Source organism: Carlito syrichta, unplaced genomic scaffold (assembly GCF_000164805.1).
Source record: "Carlito syrichta isolate Samal-C Ts95f unplaced genomic scaffold, Tarsius_syrichta-2.0.1 Scaffold305573, whole genome shotgun sequence".
In the NCBI taxonomy this organism is placed as follows: Eukaryota; Metazoa; Chordata; class Mammalia; order Primates; family Tarsiidae; genus Carlito; species Carlito syrichta.
Genome location: NW_007249669.1, coordinates 236721 through 258626, shown reverse-complemented (window position 1 = coordinate 258626; position 21906 = coordinate 236721). Strand labels below are relative to the sequence as shown.

Genomic DNA, 21906 nt, shown 5'->3' with positions numbered 1-21906 from the left:
CCCGCGCCTTTGGGAGGCTGAGGTGAGTGGATTGCCTGAGCCCACGGGTTCAAGACCAACCTGGGCGGGGAGACCTCATCTCTACAGTAAATAAAAAAATCAGCGGGGTGTGGTAGTGCGCGCCTGTAGTTCCAGCTACTCGGAAGGCTGAGGCGGAAGGATCGCTGGAGCCCAGCAGGTCGAGGCTGCGGTGGCCGGGAGCGACCACTGCACTCCAGTCTGGGCGACAGAGTGAGACTTCAACTCCAAAAAAAAAAAAAGAGGATAAATATAACAATTGTGAATATATATGCACCCAACATCTGAGCACCTGAACATAGAAAGCAAATATTAATAGATGTGAAGGGAGAGATAGACTACAATACAATAACAGTAGAGTACTTCAATATACCACTTTCAGCAATGGACAGATCATCCAGACAGAAAATCAATAAGGAAATATCAGACCTAAACTATACATGGACCTAACAGACATATTCTGAACACTCCAACAGCAGAAGAATAAAAATTCTTCTCACGTTTACATTGAACAGTCTCCAGGATAGAATATATGTTAGAGCACAAGCCCTAAAAAATTTAGAAGACTAAAATTGTATCAAGTATCTTTTCCGACCACAATAGAAATCAATAGCAGGAGAAATTTCAGAAAATTTACAAATAAGAAGGGGACCCAAAATACCTGGAATTACTTTTTTTTTTTTTTAATTGTAGTTTCACTCTGTCACCCAGGCTGGGGTGCAGTGGCACGCTCACAGCCACCTCAGCATGGACCTGCTGGGGTCCGGTGATCCTTCTACCTCAGCCTTCCAAGTAGCTGGAACTACAGGCGTGCACGGCCAGCTAATTTTTATTTATTTATTGTAGAGATGAGGTCTTGCCAACTTGCCTGGGCTGGTCTCGAACCCACAGGCTCAGGCAATCCACTCGCCTCAGCCTCCCAAAGTGCTGGGATTACAGACTGAGTCACCCCGCCTGACCCAGAATGACTTTTGAAGGGTGGGTCGGCCCCTTGTAGTACAGGCTTCCCTCATTAACGATGTTCTAGGAACCCATTGGCATCAGTATACCAGCTAGCATGGTTGTGAGAGGCTGCGTTCAACTTAAGTGAATTTTTTTGGTTTGTTTTTTGGAGATTCTTTTAATGTATTTGCCCATTTCATGATGGGTGATTTATAAGTCATCTGCCCACCATGCTGAATGTTTAGCAATTTTTTACCAAAAACAAGACCCCCATGACCCACCTCACTTCTATTCACCTGATCTCACCTCAACTTTTTTTGTTTCCTCAGATGAAAAAAGTCCTCAAAGGGAAACGTTTTGTCAGTGTGGAAGAGGTGAAAAAAAAAACCAAAAACAAAAACAGCAGAAGCACTAAAAGGCATCAAAATTGATGAGTTCAAAAACTGTTTTGAGCAGTGGAAAAACTGTCTTGATAGGTATATTGCATCAAATGGAAGGACTTTGAAGGTGAATGAAGTTTAAACATGTAAGAATAAAGACACAATTTTTAAAATAAATAAATTCTGGCTTTTTGGGGGGGGGTCCCTTCATATGTGGTCTATTTTGCATTGTTATATAGGGATACCTGATTTTTTTTTATAGAGAATGAGGTATCGCTGTTGCCCACACTGGTCTTGAACTCCTGGGCTCAAACAGTCTTCCAGCCTTGGCCTCCCAAAGTGCTGAGATTACAAGTGTGAGCCACTGTGCCCTGCCTAGAAAAGTTCCTTGACATTAGTCTTGGCAATAATTTTTTGTCTAAGACACTAAAAGCACAGGCACCAAAGCAAAAATAAACAAGTGAGACTGCTACCTCTGCACAGAAAAGGAAATAATCAACAAAATGAAAAGACAAGACTTTGAATTGGAAGAAAATATTTGTGAACCATATATCTGACAAGGGTCTAATAGTCAAAACATATAAGGAATTCAAATAACTCAATGGCATAAAAATGAATAACCTGATTTTAAAATGGGCAAAGCATGTGATGCAAAAATATAAAGATATAAAATGGCCAAAAAATATAAAATATATAAAAAATGGCCAGCAAGTATATGAAAAGGTGCTCAACATCACTAATCATCAAGGAAATGCAAATCAAAACCACAATGAGATCTCATCTCACATCTGTTAGAATGGCTTTTATTAAAAGAAAAGAAGTCTGGGCATGGTGGCTCACCAGCACTTTGGGAGGCCAAGGTGAGAGGATTGCCTGAGCCCAGGGGTTCTAGACCAGCCTGGGCAATGTGGCAAGACTCCCTCTCTACAATAAATCAAAAAATTAGCCAGGCATGGTGGCACGCTCCTGTAGTTCCAGTTACTTGGAAGGCTCAGGCGGAAAGATCGCCTGAGTCCAGCAGGTCAACACTGGGGTGGCTGTGAGCGTGCCACTGCACTCCAGCCCGGGTGATAGAGTGAGACTACAACTCAAAAAAAAAAAAAAAAGACTAGAAATAAGTATTGGCAAGGGTGTGGAGAAAAGGGAACACGTGTACATTGTTGGTTGCAGTGTAGATTGGTGCTGCCTTGTGGAAAACAGTATGACTGTTCCTAAGAAATAAAACAAAACTATCATATGTTATAGCAATTCCTCTTCTGGGCATATAGCCAAGAGAAATGAAGTCACCCCCTTGCAAAAATATCTGTAGTCCCACTTTTAGTGCATCATTATAAACAGTAGCAACATATAGAAACAACCAAAGTATCCATCAACAGATGAATAAGGAAACTGTGTTATAATATATGTAAACACACCCACAATGAAACATCATTCAACATTAAAAAAGGAGATCCTGCCATTTATGACAGCATGAATGAACCTGGAGGACATCACATTAAGTGAAAGAAGCCAGAGACAGAAAGAAAAACACTGCATGATTCCACTTATATGTGGAATCTTAAAAAAACAACAAAACATAAAAAAGAGTAAAACAGTAGTTATCAGGGGTGCGGGAAATGGGGAGGGGTAAGTCAAAGGGCACAAAGTTGCAGTTATGTGGGATGACTAAGCCTGAGAAATCTAATATGCAGCATGAGAGCTATAGTTAATAAAATTGTATTGTACACTGGTAAGTTACCAAGAAAGTAGATTTTAGGTGCTTTTTCCGTACTCACTGGTATGATTTGGTGGGTATATCAAATTGCTTAACTGTAATAATCACTTCACTATGCATATCAAGATTTTTCAAAACACTGTTGTACACCTTAAAATATATATACGTACACTCACACATATGGACAGATGTAGACCTGTATGTATAAAACAAAGAAAGGGGAAAAGTGAAAATAAACAAGTTTTATTTGATGAAACATTTTTAAAATGTACAATTATTTTAACTTTTTTTTTTTTTGAGACAGGATCACACTATATTGCCCAGGCTGCAGTGCAGTTGCTACGCAGAGGTGAAATCATAGCATATTCCAGCCTCAACCTTCTGGGTTCAAATGACTCCCCTGCTTCAGCCTGCTGAGTAGCTGGGACTACAAGTGCACACCACCATTTAATTTTTTTGTAGAGCCAGGGGTCTATTATAGTTGTTGCCTAGGCTGGTCTCAATCTCCTGGCCTCAAGCAATCCCTCCTTGGCCTCCCAAAGCGCTAGCTAGAATTATAAGCATGAGCCAACATGCCCATGTCATTTTTGATATAAATTATTCAAACAGGAATAGATGGATTTCTGATTAATAAAAATGCAGCATCATGCTAAAACCAAACAATGGACCCATTCCTTAGTCAGGATTAGACAAGCAAGTTTACTCTCACCATAATTACTTAATGTTCTGAAATACCAGTTAGAATAGATAAACAAGAACAATAAAAAAAGGCATAGGGACTGGGTACAGTGGCTCATGCCTGTAATTTCAGCACTTTGGGAGGCTGAGATGGAAGGATTGCTTGAGCTCAGGAGTTCAAGAACACAGCGAGACCTCATCTCTACCAAAAAAAAAATTAGCCAGGTATGGTGGCACACGCCTGTAGTCCCAGCTACTCAGGGGTCTGAGGTGGAAGGCTCACCTAAGCCCAGAAAGTCAAGGCTGCAGTGAGCCATGATTGTGCCACTGCACTCCAGACTGGGTGAGAGTGAGATTCCAACTCCAAAATATATATATATATATATATATATATATATATAAATTAAGAAGTCAGCCGGGCTCGGTGGCTCAGCCTGTAATCCCAGCGCTTTGGGAGGCCGAAGTGAGTGGATTGCCTGAGCCTGCGGGTTCAAGACCCGCCTGGGCAACTTGATGAGACCTCATCTCCACAACAAATCAAAAAATTAGCCGGGCGTGGTAGCGCGCGCCTGTAGTTCCAGCTACTTGGAAAGCTGAGGCGGAAGGATCGCCGGAGCCCAGCAGATCGAGGCTGTGGTGGCCAGGAGCAGCCACTGCACTCCAGTCTGGGCGACAGAGCAAGACTCCAACTCAAAAAATAAATAAAATAAAATAAAAATAAAAAAATAAAATAAAGCCAGGCTCGGTGACTCAGCCTGTAATCCCGCGCTTTTGGGAGGCTGAGGTGAGTGGATTGCCTGAGCCCGCGGGTTTGAGACCCGCCTGGGCAGGCGAGACCTCATCTCTACAATAAATCAAAAAATCAGCCGGGCGTGGGAGTGCATGCCTGTAATTCCGGCTACTGGGAAGGCTGAGGCGGAAGGTTCGCCAGAGCCCAGCAGGTCGAGGCTGCGGTGGCTGGGAGCGGCCGCTGCACTCCAGTCTGGGCGACAGAGTGAGACTCCAACTCAAAAAATAAAATAAAATAAAATAAAATTAAGAAGTCAACTATAATTTTTAAAGGCATATCAATAAGATAAAAGGATAAATGCTATACTCCATGATAATTCAAGATAGCTAAATAGAATTCAAGATAGCATTCCTATATGTAACTAGTTACAAAGTATTAACAGAAGACTCCACTTAAGATATACAGGAGATGAGCCGGGCTCGGTGGCTCATCCTGTAATCCCGCGCCTTTGGGAGGCTGAGGTGAGTGGATTGACTTAGCCCGCGGGTTCGAGACCTGCCTGGGCAGCAAGACCTCATCTCTACAGTAAATAAAAAAATCAGCGGGGTGTGGTAGTGCGCGCCTGTAGTTCCAGCTACTCGGAAGGCTGAGGCGGAAGGATCGCCGGAGCCCAGCAGGTCGAGGCTGCGGTGGCCGGGAGCGACCACTGCACTCCAGTCTGGGCGACAGAGTGAGACTCCAACTCAAAAAATAAAAAAAATAATTAAAAAAAAAAAAGATATACAGGAGATGAACTTTAAAACATGTAGAACCCAAATGAAAGGTAAAAGCATACCCATGTTTTTGGATAGAAGCCTCTTTATCGTTAAATCTGTTCTCTCTTCCAGTCTGGTCTTGAACTTCTGGCCTCAAGCAATCTTTCCCCCTCAGCGTCTCAAAGCACTAGGATTACAGGCATGAACCACCACACCCAGCCTAAAAGTACCAAATTTCCCCCAAGAACCAGACAAGCTAATTTTTAAAGTTCATACTGGAAAAAAAAAATCCAGGAAAATTATGAAAGAGAAATGAGAGTTTAACTTCCCCTTAGCAGTTATGAAAATATAAATATCCAAATAGAGCAATTAGAAACGGCACCAGGTACATGAAAATCAGATCCTAGAATAGTAACAGGTCGGCAAAGCTCAGTGGCTCAGCCTGTAATCCCAGCACTTTGGGAGGCCGAGGCGAGTGGATTGCCTGAGTTCGCGGGTTCGAGATCAGCCAGGGCAACTTGGCAAGATTTCATCTCTACAATAAATAAAAAAAAATTAGCTGGATGTGGTAGAGCGCACCTGTGTTTCCGGCTATTTGGAAGGCTTAGGCAGAAGGCTCTCCGGAGCCCAGCAGGTCAACAGTGGCGTAGTCATGAGTGTGCCACTGCCCTCCAGCCTGGACAACAGAGTGAGACTTCAACTCAAAAAAAAAAAAAAAGAAAGAGGTCAAAATTCATGTAGACATTTAGTACTAATATAGGTGACAATTAAAATGATGGCAAGTAGACTAAACTGATGTTCAGATGGCTCAAAGAACTCAAATACAAAAAGAGACAATGCATTCTAGACTAATATATATATATATAAAATTGTGCTTGCCAAAAAATGTCATTAACAAAGTAAAAATTAAAATAATTTGGGGCCAGGCATGGTGGCTCACGCCTATAATCCCAGCACTTTGGGAGGCCAAAGTAAGAGGATTGCCTGAGCCCATAGATTCAAGACCAACCTGGGCAACTTGGTGAGAGCTCATCTCTACAATAAATCAAAAAATTAGCCGGGCGTGGTGGCACATGCCTGTAGTTCCAGCTACTTGGAAGGCTGAGGCAGAAGGATCACCTGAGCACGGAAGGTTGAGACTGCAGTGGCTGGGAGCATGCCACTGCCTTCCAAATTGGGCGACAGAGTGAGACTCCAACTCGGGGGGAAAAAAACAAAGATAATCTGGGATAAAGCTTTCAATTTTCTTTCTTTTTTTTTTTTGAGTTGGAGTCTCACCCAGACTGGAGTGCAGTGGCCGCTCCCAGCCACCGCAGCCTCGACCTCCTGAGCTTCGGGGATCCTTCTGCCTCAGCCTTCCAAGTAACTGAAACTACAGGCATGCGCTACCATGCCTGGTAGCAGTAATTTTTGATTTATTGTAGAGATGAGGTCTCGCCAAGTTGCCCAGGCGGGTCAGCTTTCAATTTTCTAATTGTAAAAGTGAATTTCTTAAGCACTAGAGTTCTTAAGAAAAATAGGCAAAGGAGAATGCAAATGGTTTTCTAGCAAAGAAATATAGTATTCAACCTTATTAATAAATAGAAAAGCAAATATAAACGACAGGGAAAAATGTCATTTTTCTCCTATTAGTTTGGCAAGAGTGAAAAATTTTCTTGGTACAAGTATATGAAAATAGACATCCTCACCAGATGTCGCCCAGGGTAAGGTGCAATGGCATGCTCATGGCCACCGCAGCCTTGACCTGCTGGGCTTAACACAGTCTTCCAAGTAGCTGGAACCACAGGTGTGTACCATCATGCCCAGATCATTTTTGATATATTATAGAGACGAGGTCTCGCCAAGTTGCCCAGGCTGGTCTCGAACCCCTGGAGTATCAATAAACTTCTGGAGTATGGCAATTGTCAAACACTCTTTTTACCCGACTTCTAATTTTCTAGACTCACAAATGTCCAAAGATATATGTAAGGTTGTCTATTACAAACTTTCTTTGGTAGTAGCAAATTATTAGAAATAATCTACTCATTGGGAATTATTTAAATGAATTATTACATGTCCATAAACTAGAATACTATATAGCTGCCATAAAGAATGTAGATCAACAGATAAAGATATATGGCTCAATAAAATTTTAAGATAAGATGCGGAAGAGTGTGCATAGTATACAATCAGCTGATTTTGGGGAAGAGATGAGTTGGGAAGTTCGGAAGACTTACTTTACAAAGTGAAATTTAAAAAACAATGTCCTATCTGGGCTCGGTGGCTCAGCCTGTAATCCCGCGCCTTTGGGAGGTTGAGGTGAGTGGATTGCCTGAGCCCGCGGGTTCGAGACCCGCCTGGGCAGCGAGACCTCATCTCTACAATAAATCAAAAAATCAGCCGGGCGTGGTAGTGCATGCCTGTAATTCCGGCTACTTGGAAGGCTGAGTGAGGCAGAAGGATCGCCGGAGCCCAGTTGGTCGAGGCTGCGGTGGCCGGGAGCGGCCACTGCACTCCAGTCTGGGCGACAGAGTGAGACTCCAACTCAAAAAAAACAAAAACAAAAACATAAAAAACAATGTCTTATCTATTTTTTAAAACTTAATCCAAAAGCAAAACTAAATTCAATGCTCTATTAATGTTTGAATAATGTAAAGTTTCTTTCCTATGATTGATCAAATGTTTTGCAGATCAGTTGGTCAAATGCTATTAGTTCAGAACCAAGTCTGACATTTCTGAAACAGTGAAAATTATAGAGCATACAAATTTGAAAATGTTTTTCAATCACACAGTACTTTTATTTTTTGAGTCGGAGCCTCACTCTGTCACCCAGGCTAGAGTGCAATGGCATGCTCACGGCCACCATAGCCTTGACCTGCTAGGCTTAAGCAGTGCTCCAAGTAGCTGGAACCACAGGCGTGTATCATCATGCCCAGATAATTTTTGATTTATTATAGAGACGAGGTCTCGACAAGTTGCCCAGGCTGGTCTCGAACCCCTGAACTCAGGTAATCCTCTTGCCTTCGCCTCCCAAAGTGATCACACAGTAATTTTAGCAACATAAGCAGAATTTGTATTACTAATAACACAAATACATAATCCCAAGGAATCCCTATTTAATAAAGACAAAAAAAAAATCACCATCAAATCTTTTAGAGATTGTCGGAAGAAAACTAAGAGTGGACAGTATAGGTTGTAACAATGAAATGGCTTATACTTAAAATAAGCAGTAGATCCATCTGTTTATTTTCCTAAGTAGCTTTATTTGGTTTTAGAAAAATATATACAATAAGCAGAACTTCAGTTCTTAAATAGTTTTAAATTTAAATTAAAAGTATCCAAGTGAAAGGATAAGCATATTTCCACAGTCAGAACATCAATACTGCTTAACAAAGTAGTAGACAGGAATTTCTGTAACAAGTCAAAACATTTACAGGAATGGTTAAGAATTGAGCAAGAGCAGCTTGCGGCTGGCAAGTTAGCCAGCTCAGACTACATGTAGGAGAGGAAGGGGTGTGATCTTTTCCCCTTAGTTTGAATTTCAGAAAGCAATGAAGGTTTAGTTACATGTTCACTTACACCTAAAGGCTAAAGCTTTGAGTGAAGACATTCGAATGTGGGAGTAGAGGCCCTCCAGGGTGTATGCTAACAAGCTAACTTTGATCAAATCAAAATTTGTCATTTCAACTTGGTATTCAGGTCGATTCAGATATATTAGGATTACCTGTCAGTCACAGTTCAACTAGTATCGGATGTCAACAAAACTCAAGGGTTTAGAAAATTGTTAACGCCATTTATTTTGGATTATAACTCTGCTTTCTCCTGAACATTCTCCTTAATAATTTCACAGTATCCAATAGTGTTTGCAAAAAATAGTTCAGTCTGACAGCCCTCTGACTTTACAGTTTTGAGAAATTGGGCAAGGAAGCAACAGGCAATGTCTTAGCTTTGTTCCAACCTGCCCTTTCCTCCCATATGCTATAGTAAATCCAGGCCTACTTCTCCAAAAGTATACATCGTCCCTCCATTGGTTCTTTTCCAGGAATTGCAGTCTGATCAGTGTACCAGCCAGAGGCCAGCTTGTCATGGGATTTCCTGAGGAGTTTAAATGGAACTGGATCATAGAATTGACACCAGTAGCCAACTCATTTCCTCAAGGTATGTATTTGTTAGACAAGCAAAACAATGAGGCAACTATTACCAGCAATATCAGGCTCTGGAATCCACAAACACTTGCCAGAATGGGATAGAGGAGATAGGAAATAGACAAATTAGTAGTAGAGCTAGAGGTTCAGTTAAGAATGTGAAGAAAGTGATTGGTATTTGGTTCTCTGTTCATCTATTTCCTGCTTAGTTTTCTTGATGCAACTAAAGATCTCCTTAAACAGCGCTTTGTATTCTGGAGGTGTGGTGGTAGGGGAATCGACAGGCTCTGGGTTGACAGAGGAAAGCTCCCAGCGGCTGGGGGCGGGCTCCAATTGGGCGTTCACTCCAGTCAGGTCCTTGGTTGAAGCCCTGGAGGTCTGCACAGCCTTGTGTGACAGGGAGTCCTGTTCCTGCTGGCACTTCTTCAGCAGCTCTTCATACTTCACCTTCAGGGCACTGTACTGAGTGTCCACCTCATGCAGAAGGGAGATGCCCCTCTGCTTCACAGCCTTGGCCCTCCTGATGCAGGTCTCCTCGTGGCCCTTCACTATGTCACCCCCCACCAAGCTGCTTAGGATCGTCTCACTGCTACTGCGCTTGAGAGGCTTCCTGTGTGGTTCCGGCACAGCCAGGAACATCTCTTCCAGCAAGCTCTGGCTGGGTTCTTTGAAAGGAATAAATAGAGAGTCTGGCACCAGCTTCTCTACCCCATTCAAAAACGGGTGCTCTGACTGCAACATCTGTCGCATCTCGGCCACCTCGGCCTCCAATTCCAGCGCCCGTGCTCGGTAGGCATCTGTGGCCCCCAGCTGCTGTTCCAGTTCACTGTTCTCCTTCAACACGAGCCCATATTCCTCCTCCATGGTCACCCGCTTCTGCCGCTCCAGGCTCAGCTGGGCCTGCAACATTGTCACTGTTTTTTTCAAGTGCTCATTTTCTTCTTCATCAGGGCTTCGCTGACTTTGCAAGGATGTGATCTTCTCAGCAAATACATGATCATACACAAAGTGTCTAGGAGAAAAAATGTTGAAAGAATACATTACACAGGTCAACTGAGAATGAAACGAGGGAGAATGGTGATTGCTTTCAACTAAATATTTGAGAGGAGCTGTGGCAGTGACTAATTTGTAGCCATATTAGAGCAGTGGCTAAAAAGGAAATTTTGAGGCTGGTAAATAAACATATAAAAGCCAACTTGCTTTTTGTGACTAATCTTTTTTAATATTAAAAGTACTAGAACTTCCATTCCCAAGATCAGTAGTATGAGTTACCTTAGGAGGAAACAGGATTGCCCAGTTCTCTACCTTGGTTGCACATCAGAATTGCCTGGGTAGCCTTAAACAATACTGACACTTGGGTCCCGCCCCATAGATTCCCATCTGGTTGGTCTGCTACCTGGACTTAAGATTTTTAAAAACTCTCCAAGTGATTCCTAATACATAGTCAAGGTTGAGAGCCACTGCTGTAGTGATTTTTCACTAGGAATAAACATTAGAATCACGTGGGCAGCTTTTTACCCACACCCAGAAATTCTGACTTAGGCCGGAGGCGTGCGCTGATATTTGCATTTTGAAAAACTCCAGATATTTGCATTTTGAAAAACTCCACAGGTGATTTGGTGTACAGTCTAGGTTGAGAACCACCAAATGAAACAGCTAGCCCCTCCTATTCAGTTCTAGGCAACTTGTAACTATACTTATTTGTGTTATTATTTGCACATCTGCCTCCCCATTAAACTGAAAGCTTATGAGGGCTGCAACTGTGTCTATTTTGGCCACCGTTCTTGTATCTGGCATAGTTTGTCATACAGCAGGTGTTCAATAAATAGTTTTGTTTTTGTTTTTGAGTCAGAGTCTCACTCTGTCACCCAGGCTGGAGTGCAGTGGCATGCTCACAGTCACCGCAGCCTCAACCTTCTGTGCTCAGGTGATTCTTCCGTCTCAGCCTTCTAAGTAGCTGCAACCATAGGCATGCACTAATTTTTTGATTTATTGTAAAGATGTGGTCTCGCCAAGTTGCCCAGGTTGGTCTCGAACCTATGGGCTCAGACAATCTTCTTACCTTGGCCTCCCAAAGTGCTGGGATTATAGGCGTGAGTCATCACACCCAGCCAATAAATAATTCTTATAGATTCAAACTTGTATGTAATTTCTCTAAAGCATAAAGGCATTTCTTGTTTTGGGTTTTTTTTTGAGACAGGGTCTCACTCTGTCACCCATGCTGAGTGAATTGGCACAATTCTAGCTCACTGCAGACTCCAACTCCTGGGCTCAGCTTCTTGAGTAGCTGGGACTATAGGTGTGTGCCACCATGCCTGGCTAAATATTTTGTTTTTTTCTAGAGACAGAATTTCACTATGCTGTCCAGGCTGGTCTCAAACTCTTGGCCTCAAGCAGTCTTCTCGCCTCAGCCTCCCAAAGTGTTGGGATTATAGGCATGAGCCACCATGCCCAGTCTACAAAGGCATTTCTTTAGGCAAAAAGCTTGTTTGCCTAGATTTTTGTTTTACTAGATTTCCATTTTTTCCTTTATTCTAATGTGAGATACAACCCCCAAATCTATAGGCTATCAGAAGTAATTTATCTTAAACTATCATTTAAGACATTAAAAGCACTGAAATAAATGCTCTCAAGTCTCTAAAAAAAATGAGTTTTTACAGAATTACTAATACCCAAGAACTCTATAATTTGTACATTTACGTTAAGTAGTTTTGTTCAAACTAGTGATGGTTTAACAGCTACGTGGCGTTTCTTAAAAATGGAACTTTTAATCTACTGGAATCTAGCATGTGCCATGAAATGAGACATTCCCTGCTTGTAAATCCACAAAAAGGCAGGCTCTTACTGGCGGAGGTCATACAGCTCTTTAAGACATGAGAAGCTGGGTGTGGGTTTCTCCCGGTCACACTTTCCTGGGTTCCTTCTCCCTCGGCCAGACAACTTCAACTCCTCCACTTGGCTCTGGAGGTGATCAATGTTGGTTTGCAGACATTCAATTGTTTCAGTCAGGCTGTGAAGCACAGATAGAGAAGCCAATTGCTGCTTGTCAGGTTAAATTAAGGGCAAAAGCAGTGAGGACAGATTAGGTGTGAGCCACTCAAACTGAGCTTTCTTAATTGGAAAGGACTTCTATTTAATCTCCATTCTTCAAAAAGAATTAAATTAAACCTTATCCCATATTGACCCAAACCCACTGCGGCCACTTTCTATTCTAGTTTATACTAAATAACTTTCCTCTAGGGCTTCCTTGGTAGATTCTAGAAAACTTACCTCAGAATCTTTTGCTGTGAGGCCTTGCTGTCAGCAACCAGCTTTTGATTTGTTTCTTCTAGCTCCCTTGCTGTGATGTCTAATTGCTCATAAACCTTTGCATGCTGTTCATTCATCTGCCGTAGAAGCTCCACCTGCTTGGTCAGATACTGTAAGAGAAGATATGGACCAGGTGACACAAACAGATAAGATACCTGCACTGTTCCAACACCAGTTTTCTGATTCTCCAACAGCAACTAGTATGTGGGGGGGGTGGGCTAGTGTAGCGTTGCCATCTCTGGGCTCACTGCCCTCCCATCCCATCTGTGTTCACCAACCCAGAGCTCCCTTATCCCTGTTTGTTTCTTAAAGTTTTCTTACGTAAGCACAATTGGTTAAGTTTTTGACCATTGGTGACTAAACTCAATCTCCAGCCCCTCTTGACCCTCTCCAGAGGCTGGAGGTGGGACTGATAGTTCTAACCCTCCAATCATAACTGTAACTCTCTAATCTGGGGAGCAGTGCCCATCTATCAGGAAATTTCATCTATCAGGAGTTCTGTGCCAGGAACAAGGGACAAAGACCAAATACATAACTTATATTATGCCACAGCTTTATTTTATGAAAATAACTTTAAATTTCAATTAAACTACCTGTCTTAATAGGAAACGAATACAGGCTGTCTTTTATATGCCTAGCTTCCCTAATGCTTACCAGTATCCCTGTGTATCGTGAGGCTGGTCTAATTTTACAAAGCACATAACATGCACATGTTCCACAGAAAAATCTAAAGTGACACATGTAATCCCTCAAGAGAAAAAGCATGGAACATGCAATCAAAGAATAAGCAGAAATACTACATTTAACAGAAATAAAGCGTAAAGTAGAGGATTTCACATGACTTTCACTTGAAAAAAAGATCTATTTTTTTCCTCTGAGTGAGGCATTCTGGACAAAAGTAGTAAAAAGGACATTGACTTAGCCAGAAAGAGCTATTTCAGCTCACTATGCTTCAAATACTCGTTATTTTTACTTCCATGAGAATGTTATCCTCCGCATTCATGAGAAAGTTGCCCAACCACTTATTCTGGTCCGGCTAAGACTGCTTTCTTAATGGCCAAGGAAGGATAAAGGCGAATAATCACAACCTTAATGCCGCAGTGTTAAGTCACCTTGGCTCTCTCTCCTACTCAACTCCACCTGAAGACACAAAACACAACACATCTTCCAAATGAAATATTCATACTTTCCTGGACACACCAGAAAGAGAAAAAAAAAGCAGTTTGAAGCATTACTGATGATCAAATGGTAACAGATTGAGGATTTGACTTTAAAAATACTCTTTTTGTCTTTGGATTTTGAAATGATGGGATATAATGAGGAAAGGTAATGAAAGTCCATGCACTGAACTCACTTGAAAAAACAAACATTTGTTCTTTCTGCCATAACATTCTGGTATCCTTTTAATATAAAATATAATTTAGAATGCTGAGCTTGGAGGCTTCTGATGAACTGTAACAGACTGCCTGTTTCTCTTCACCTTGGAGAACATTTCCATGATGTTATAACTGTATAACATTGCTAGATTTGTATTATTAAAATTATCATTATAGCCAGGCTCGGTGGCTCAGCCTATAAGCCCGCACCTTTGGGAGGCTGAGGTGAGTGGACTGCCTGAGCCCGCGGGTTCGAGACCTGCCTGGGCAGCGAGAACTCATCTCTACAATAAGTCAAAAAATCAGCCGGGCGTGGTAGAGCATGCCTATAATTCCGGCTACTCGGAAGGCTGAGGCGGAAGGATCGCCGGAGCCCAGCAGGTCGAGGCTGCGGTGGCCGGAAGCGGCCACTGCACTCCAGTCTGGGTGACAGAGTGAGACTCCGACTCAAAAAAAAAAAAAATTTATCATTATATTGCTCTCAATACCATGTTGGAATAAAATCCTAAGCTAGACTTGAAAAAAAAATGCTCTTCTCGAGGCTTTTTATACAAGTATTTGCAAGGCTAACAGATTTCTTTCAAAGAACAGGCTGAATGATATTCAACTGGTTCTTATTTAAAGTGTTAAAAAAAGCATATATGACCCTTTTCAAATCTAGTTACATAACTCAGGAGCAATGTGTTGAGTAAACACTTAACCTCTCTTTAACTTCAACTTTCTCATCTGAAACACTTGGGGCCAAAAGTGTTGTGGAAAATTATTTGAATTTTAGAAAGACAACATGGTGCTCATACCTTACAGTTTATAAGACTCTAAGGCCAGGTGCAGTGGCTCATGCCTATAATCCCAGTACTTTGGGAGGCTGAGGTGAGAGGATTGCCTGAGTCCATGGGTTTGAGACCAGGCTGGGCAACTCGGCAAAACCTCATCTCTACAACAAATCAAAAAATTAGCCAGGCATGGTGGCGTGTGCCTGTAGTTCCAGCTACTTGAAAGGCTGAGGTAAGCTGGGCTCGGTGGCTCAGCCTGTAATCCCATGCCTTTGGGAGGCTGAGGTGAGTGGATTGCCTGAGACCGCGGGTTCGAGACCCGCCTGGGCAGCAAGACCTCATCTCTACAATAAATAAAATCAGCCGGGCATGGTGCGCATGCCTGTAATTCCGGCTACTTGGAAGGCTGAGGCGGAAGGATCACTGAAGCCCAGCAGGCGAGGCTGAGGTGGCGGGGAGTGGCCACTGCACTCCAGTATGGGCGACAGAGTGAGACTCCAACTCAAAAAAAAAAAAAAAAAAGAAAGGCTGAGGTTGAAGGATCACCTGAGCCCAGCAGGTTGAGGCTGTGGCGATAATGAGCGTGCCACTGCACTCCAGCCTGGGCAACAGGGTGAGATTCCAACTCAAAAAATCCTCCCAAAACAAAACAAAAGACTATCTGAGGTCTGGCAGCACCTCGTAATCAAGCATTAATATTTCTGCATGAAAAGGTATGAATAATTATAAACAGCCTGACATCAATTCAGGTCAGGATTTACTAACAAGTGAATGTGCTATAAACTTAAGGAAAAAAAATCTTGGTTTATAGAACTTTTTGAGTTCAGAATTGATAAGTGCATGTGGCTGCCAGCAGCCACCACGTAGAACTGATAGGATTAAATGAGAAAAGTAAGCACACAGCAATGTCCATTTCCCCCACCAGCTTCTCTTGGTCCCGTAGAAATCAAGGACTAATTCTCATGGGTGAGGCTTTTTCAGAACTTCTTTAGTTAATCCTGCCCTCTGGCTATCAATGCCCATAGCAGGTTCCTGTCATTGAGGGGGATGTGTTCAATCTCCTAATACTGGAGTGGAAAAAGGGTTTAGAATCACAAGAATAGACATACATATATTTCAGCTGTAGAACTTTTGCAAGCTACTTTATATCAAGTATACTTTGGGACTGATCCAGAACACTTTTAAAAAGGATAACATGAACCAGACATTAATTTATTGCTTTGTAACAGAAACTGTTACTGCCCAGTAAATGAAATATTCATATCCTCTATGAAGGACACATCTGCCCCACGGTGAGGGGCCAACTCACAAAGCAAAGTCTTTTGGCTGGGCATAGGATCAAAGAAAAGAGTCCAATGGGAACAGTAATATAGCAGGTAAGAGCACAGGCTCTGGGGTCAGAATTTGGTTTAAAGTCCTGTTTTGCCATTTATAACTGGGTGACCTTCAGCAAGTAAGCCAATTTTTCTAAGGTGAGGTTTCCTTATCAACTACCTCATAAAGCTGTAAAGATTAATATATGTGTGGGAAAGACCAGAATGTCACCAAAATATGCCTCTCTGGCTCAGAGAGAAAAGGTAATCCTGCTCCCTCTCAACCAGGAGAATAAAGGTTAACCACTGAGAACTTTAGACCCTTATAGGCCAGAAGATAGCACCAAAGGAATCTATATTAACAAACTTTGCTAACTAACTAGCCTTTGTCTGCCATGTATTTGCCTCCCAACAAGTTGCCTACTGCCCCTAGACAGAGTCCTTTTCTTTTGTCTTGTCACTTTTCTAAAAATTTACTGTTCTTTGTGAAAAATGCTTTATAGGCTAGAAATTGAAAGCCACCTCTTTGAGAATCACTCATTCCTTGGGTATCTTCCATGTATATATGAAAACATACATGTTAATAAACTTCTGTTTCTCTCTTACTATCTGTTTTTTGTTTGTTTTTTTTATACATAACACTCATCCATCATAATGGCTAAAAATACAAAAATAAACAGCAACGGTAAATGTTTATGATGATACAGAACAATTGGAACTGGCATATGCTGCAGATGGGAAAGAAGAATGATACAAATACTTGGGGAAACCATTTAGCGGTTTTTTTATATCAATATTTTTTATTTTGATATTGTGGGGTACAGTTAAGGGTTAGGTGTACAAATATGCTTTATTCAGGCACCCTTGTTGATAAGGGGTATCTTCCGGTCTGTTTTTTGTTGTAGGAGTCTGTTCCAACTAAGAACTCATGAGCATTGAGAAAAAAATTATTTTTCCTCCCCAACATAAGCAATTATAGTTTATATAAAAAGGTCAATGTATGTAAAGAGTTCAGCATGATATCTGTCATATGGCAAAATTGCCCAATAGGAGGTAGCTATTGTCATCTTTATCTGAGTTATAGTTTTCAAACTTTACACGCACTAAGATTCACCTAGAAGCCTTATTAAAGTCTAGAAATACTCAGTGGGACTAAGGAACCTTCCCCCCAAAATACTGACTTAGTAAAACTAAGGTAGAGTCAGGATTCTGCATTTTTAGCAAAAAATCCAAGTGACACTGGTACAAGTAGTCCACGGATCACACTTTGTAGAGAAATGTTCATTTTGAACATGGAAAATCCTGGAAGTCGTCTCCCCTGACCCAATGTCTCTTTCACTTATATCTAGGAGACATAAGCATTCACTGGGATAAACAATGACTCAAACTTAATGCTTACCATTTCCCTTCTTAGACCTTAGCTCAGTTAAAGTTATTCACTAAGATTAGGTTATATTTTAACTGTGTCACAGCAGCTTTCTTCATCATAACATTATATTTTCATATGTTTTTTTTTTTTTTTTTTTTGAGTTGAAGTCTCACTCCATTGCCCAGACTGGAGTGGGAGTGCAGTGGCTGCTCCCGGCCACCGCAGCCTCGACCTGCTGGGCTCCGGCGATCCTTCCGCCTCATCCTTCCGAGTAGCTGGAATTACAGGCGCGCGCTACCACGCCTGGCTGATTTTTTTATTTATTGTAGAGATGAGGTTTCGCCACATTGCCTAGGCGGGTCTCAAACCCGCGGGCTCAGGCAATCCACTCACCTCGGCCTCCCAAAGCGCAGGATTACAGGCTGAGCCACCGAGCCCGGCCTGTATGCTCTTATAGCCATTAATTCCCTGAAATTACAAACTAGTTACTTTAACCTTGTGTGTTCCTTCTTACTTTCTTAGTCCACACAATACTGACTTTCTGCAGATGGCTAATCTTATCCACTACATTTTAAAACTTTCTATTATGAGTAATTTCAAATATATATACATGCAGAGAAAATGGCTTAATGAATCCCCATCTCATCATCAAATTTCAACAATTATCAATGCAGAGTCAATCTCTACTTTTTTACTCTACCAATCATTTTAAAGCAAATGCAAGGCATCTTAATTCAAGTTTATATCTTCATATATCTCTAAAAGATAAGTCTTTTCATTCTAACATAACCACAATTCCTAAGGGGGAAAAAATTCCAATGATTTAACATCTATTATGTTTCAGCATCAATATTTTCCCAATTGTTTCTTAAATGGCTTTTCCAGTTTCATTTGTTAGCTATTGATTTTTTTCATATTTCACACTCAGGAGTACCTTTACCCTAAAACACTGGAGTTGACCCACTCTAAGGCAAGGTCCTCCCTCCTTTAGGGACTTTACCCTAGTATCCCTAATCCCAGGGAAGCACTCCTCCTGGCTGTCTCCAGGATAGAATTTAGAGGGTCTATGAAACTGGATGGCAGGGTATGGGGGGAAAAAAACAGAGGGGGAAGGGATGGAACAGCTACATCTTCATTTCACTAATTCCTAATTTGAATTTAGCATTTCCTTTGATTATGAATGGAGGTGTTAAATAAAATTTATAGGAGACCATTGGTTTGAACTGAGCTCCTGCACTAGGCCCAACAGACCAAACCAAAATGGAGTTACTTATGCTAAAGTTTCACGTTACTAAGCCAAAATTAAGTTGTCCATTTGATCTTCTGAGAATTCTGGAGGGAGAGATAATAGCCAAGCCCTTAAACAAGCCAATATTAACCAGTGTAAGAAGGAAGTTCCCTCTGCTTCAACCTGTATACTTGTCTTTTCTGCTTTCCTTAGCCCTCTTCTGTCTAGAAAACCAAACTCTTCTGCTCAGATCATTGGGATACTTGTTCTAGCTTATAGAATGAGATGTTGCCCAATTCTAGAATCACAAATAAAAACCAATTACAATCTTTATATTAAATTTCTTGTAATTGTGTCTTTTGACAGAGGCAACAAACTACCAGTTTGTGTCTGTTTCTATTGGTGATGAAGTCACTAGGGTATCTGTGACTTCCTCACCAACGGAAATCAGATATATTCACATCATACTACAGTTTACAGAAATCTTGGTGTATTGCTTACATTAATCACAATTTGGAATTACGGTAGTTTCTAGATATTTGCACTTAATATATTAATATATATATTACTATTCCAAAAATTTATTTTTTCAACATTTGGTAGGTATTTCCACATACCATATTTCACTTGTAATTCAATGTATTTTAAGGGGATCATCATAGAGCTGACGGGAAGTCAAAGTCCATGGCACCAAAAAAAGTTAAAAACTTTGGTTACCCATCCGGCCTATTTCAAACATAATCTCTTAAGAACCTTTCTCAGGCCAGCCCGGTCTAAAGTACCATACCTCCCAAGCCATCTTTTATTGATTTCTCTCGACTTATTTTTAATTTTGTATTATATTTTAACCCACCCAAATGTGAAAGACAAATTTCTCGCAAAACATTTAACACAACAGTAATCAACTGAATTGTTTATTTGTTATTGTTCTCCTCTAAAAAAGGGAAGGCAGCTCTTGTATATCTAAGTCCATTTCTTACACACAGTAGGAACTAAAAAAAATTGGCTAAATTGCAATTTTGAGACCTTTATTCACAACAGTTCATTGTTCTCAGCACCACAACTCAGGCTGTGAAACGTTCAGACAGATTTAACTGAAAGACTTTGAGAAGAGCTTTGATTACAGCCCTCTTGGGAAAAGAACCTATTAGCCACTAATTCTCATCTCCCGTCCCCATTTATAGATTATTTCTCTGTATTTATTCCCATGGCACCAATATCCCCCAGTGATCGGAAGGGAAGACATTTATAATTCCTACCAGCTAATGTTCAAATTAGGGTCGTGGTCAACATATAGGAAAGAAGCTGATATGTAAATAAGTACAAGGAGCCCATTTTTAAAACTACAGAAAATGCCACTTGTTTGATATATTTAAGACCTATGAAAAAAAGACAATGAAACCATTTAAGAACTTGTAATATTTTGGTCTTAGGGGACTTGGCTTTACGGACAAACTAAAGAATGGCAGGGAGCTTATTTTCACATGGTAGGAGTTTAATCTTATTATATTAAACCAAAATTAATCAGAAAAGTCGTACATTTCTCCAAGAATCAGTTACAGGGTGGCTACAAAGGAGTCTAAGTTGGTCAGAATTAAAGAAAAACAATTGGATCTCTAAGCAGGTAATGATGTAGGGCCAGGCTTCTCGCTCTAAGTGGTCAGATATGGTGCTTTAAGGCAGGCTTGGCTTTTAAACTTCAAGTTAGTACTTACTAATTTTTTTCCTGAATCTAGGAGGAAAGCTTATCTCCTATCATTCATCTCAAGGTACAGATATGCTACTAATGTTCTGGTTTTCTCTTTGCTACATAGCTTCAAATGAATCTGACTGCCATATTAAACAAGAGAAAGGCAGAGACATTGTAAGCAAAACATTGGGGAAGGGGAACATGGGGTGGCATAAGTGTAGGCAAAAATGTCAATTTATAACAAGGGTGCCAAAGCTGAAATGCCTTGGATCGCCTCTGTCTAGAAATTTGCACAGAATGTCACCTCAACTATAAGTACAAGGCTCAAGTTAAGTACAAAAGCTATAAACAGGCCACCTTTACAAGTGAGGCAAACATTTGGAAAAGGAAGGTCAGTAGGATTATATTAACACCCATTTGCAATTGTAGAACCCTAACCTGGAATGCAGGAAAAGGCAGTCACAACTCAAGCTAAAAATGCATAATAGAATGCAGGCTGGGTGCGGTGGCTCACGCCTATAATCCCAGCACTTTGGGAGGCCGAGGTGAGAGGGCTGCCTGAGCCCACGGGTTCAAGCCCAGCCTGGGCAACTTGGTGAGAACTCATTTCTACAATAAAAAAATCTAGCCGGGCATTGTGGGGTGTGCCTGTAGTTCTAGCTACTTGGAAGGCTGAGGTGGAAGGATCATCTGAGCCTAGCAGGTCGAGGCTGTGGGCAGTGAGTGTGCCACTGCACTTCAGCCTGGGCATAGAGCGAAACTCCAACTCAAAAAAAAAAAAAAAAAAAAGAAATGTAAATTTGGCCTGTAAGCAGTGTTGGGATTACTATTTCACTAAGTATTAAAACCAAAATCCTCTGCATTTAGTATCACAATAAACCTCCACAACAGTGATGAAATATTACCTTTGAAAAATCTTTCTCCTGAGTAAAGTAATATATTTCTCCTGCATGAGATTTAGAGGGAGAAAGCATAAATATGAAAATAAGAACCACCTATAATCCCATTATTAAAAGTTTGTTTTTAAGATCTACTTTTCAGTAATTTAAGAGGATTTATTTTTTCAGATTTAAGATTTTTTCATTTCTCTAGTTAATAATAACTTACTGTATATTTCAAAATAGCTAAAAGAGAAGATTTGGGATCTTCCCAACACAAAGAAATGACAAATGTTTGAGGTGAGGGATGTCTCAAGTACCCAGAGTTGATCATGACACATTATATCAAAATATCACATGTGCTCCATAAATATGTACAACTATTAAGTATCTTAAAAATATTTCACTACGGTTCGAGACACGCCTAGGCAGTGAGACCTCATCTCTACAATAAATCAAAAAATCAGCCGGGCCAGGCTCGGTGGCTCAGCCTATAATCCCGCGTCTTAGGGAGGCTGAGGTGAGTGGATTGTCTGAACCTGCGGGTTCGAGACCCGCCTGGGCAGCGAGACCTCTTCTCTACAATAAATCAAAAAATCAGCTGGGCGTGGTAGCGCATGCCTGTAATT

General features: G+C 41.2%; 1 protein-coding gene across 2 annotated transcripts in view; it reads right to left on the bottom strand.

Moving 5' to 3' along the window:
* Positions 1–8438: 8438 nt before the first annotated feature.
* CDR2 (cerebellar degeneration related protein 2) overlaps positions 8439–21906 on the bottom strand; it is a 30130-nt gene continuing 16662 nt past the window's right edge. For both annotated transcript variants that reach the window (XM_008061766.2, XM_021714294.1), the window contains 3 exons: positions 12612–12760; positions 12187–12351; positions 8439–10353 (listed from right to left, as the gene is read on the bottom strand). In XM_008061766.2, coding sequence (XP_008059957.1) covers positions 9492–10353; positions 12187–12351; positions 12612–12760 — 1176 coding nt within the window. In that variant the 3' untranslated portion in view covers positions 8439–9491. The remainder of the gene's footprint in view (positions 10354–12186; positions 12352–12611; positions 12761–21906) is intronic.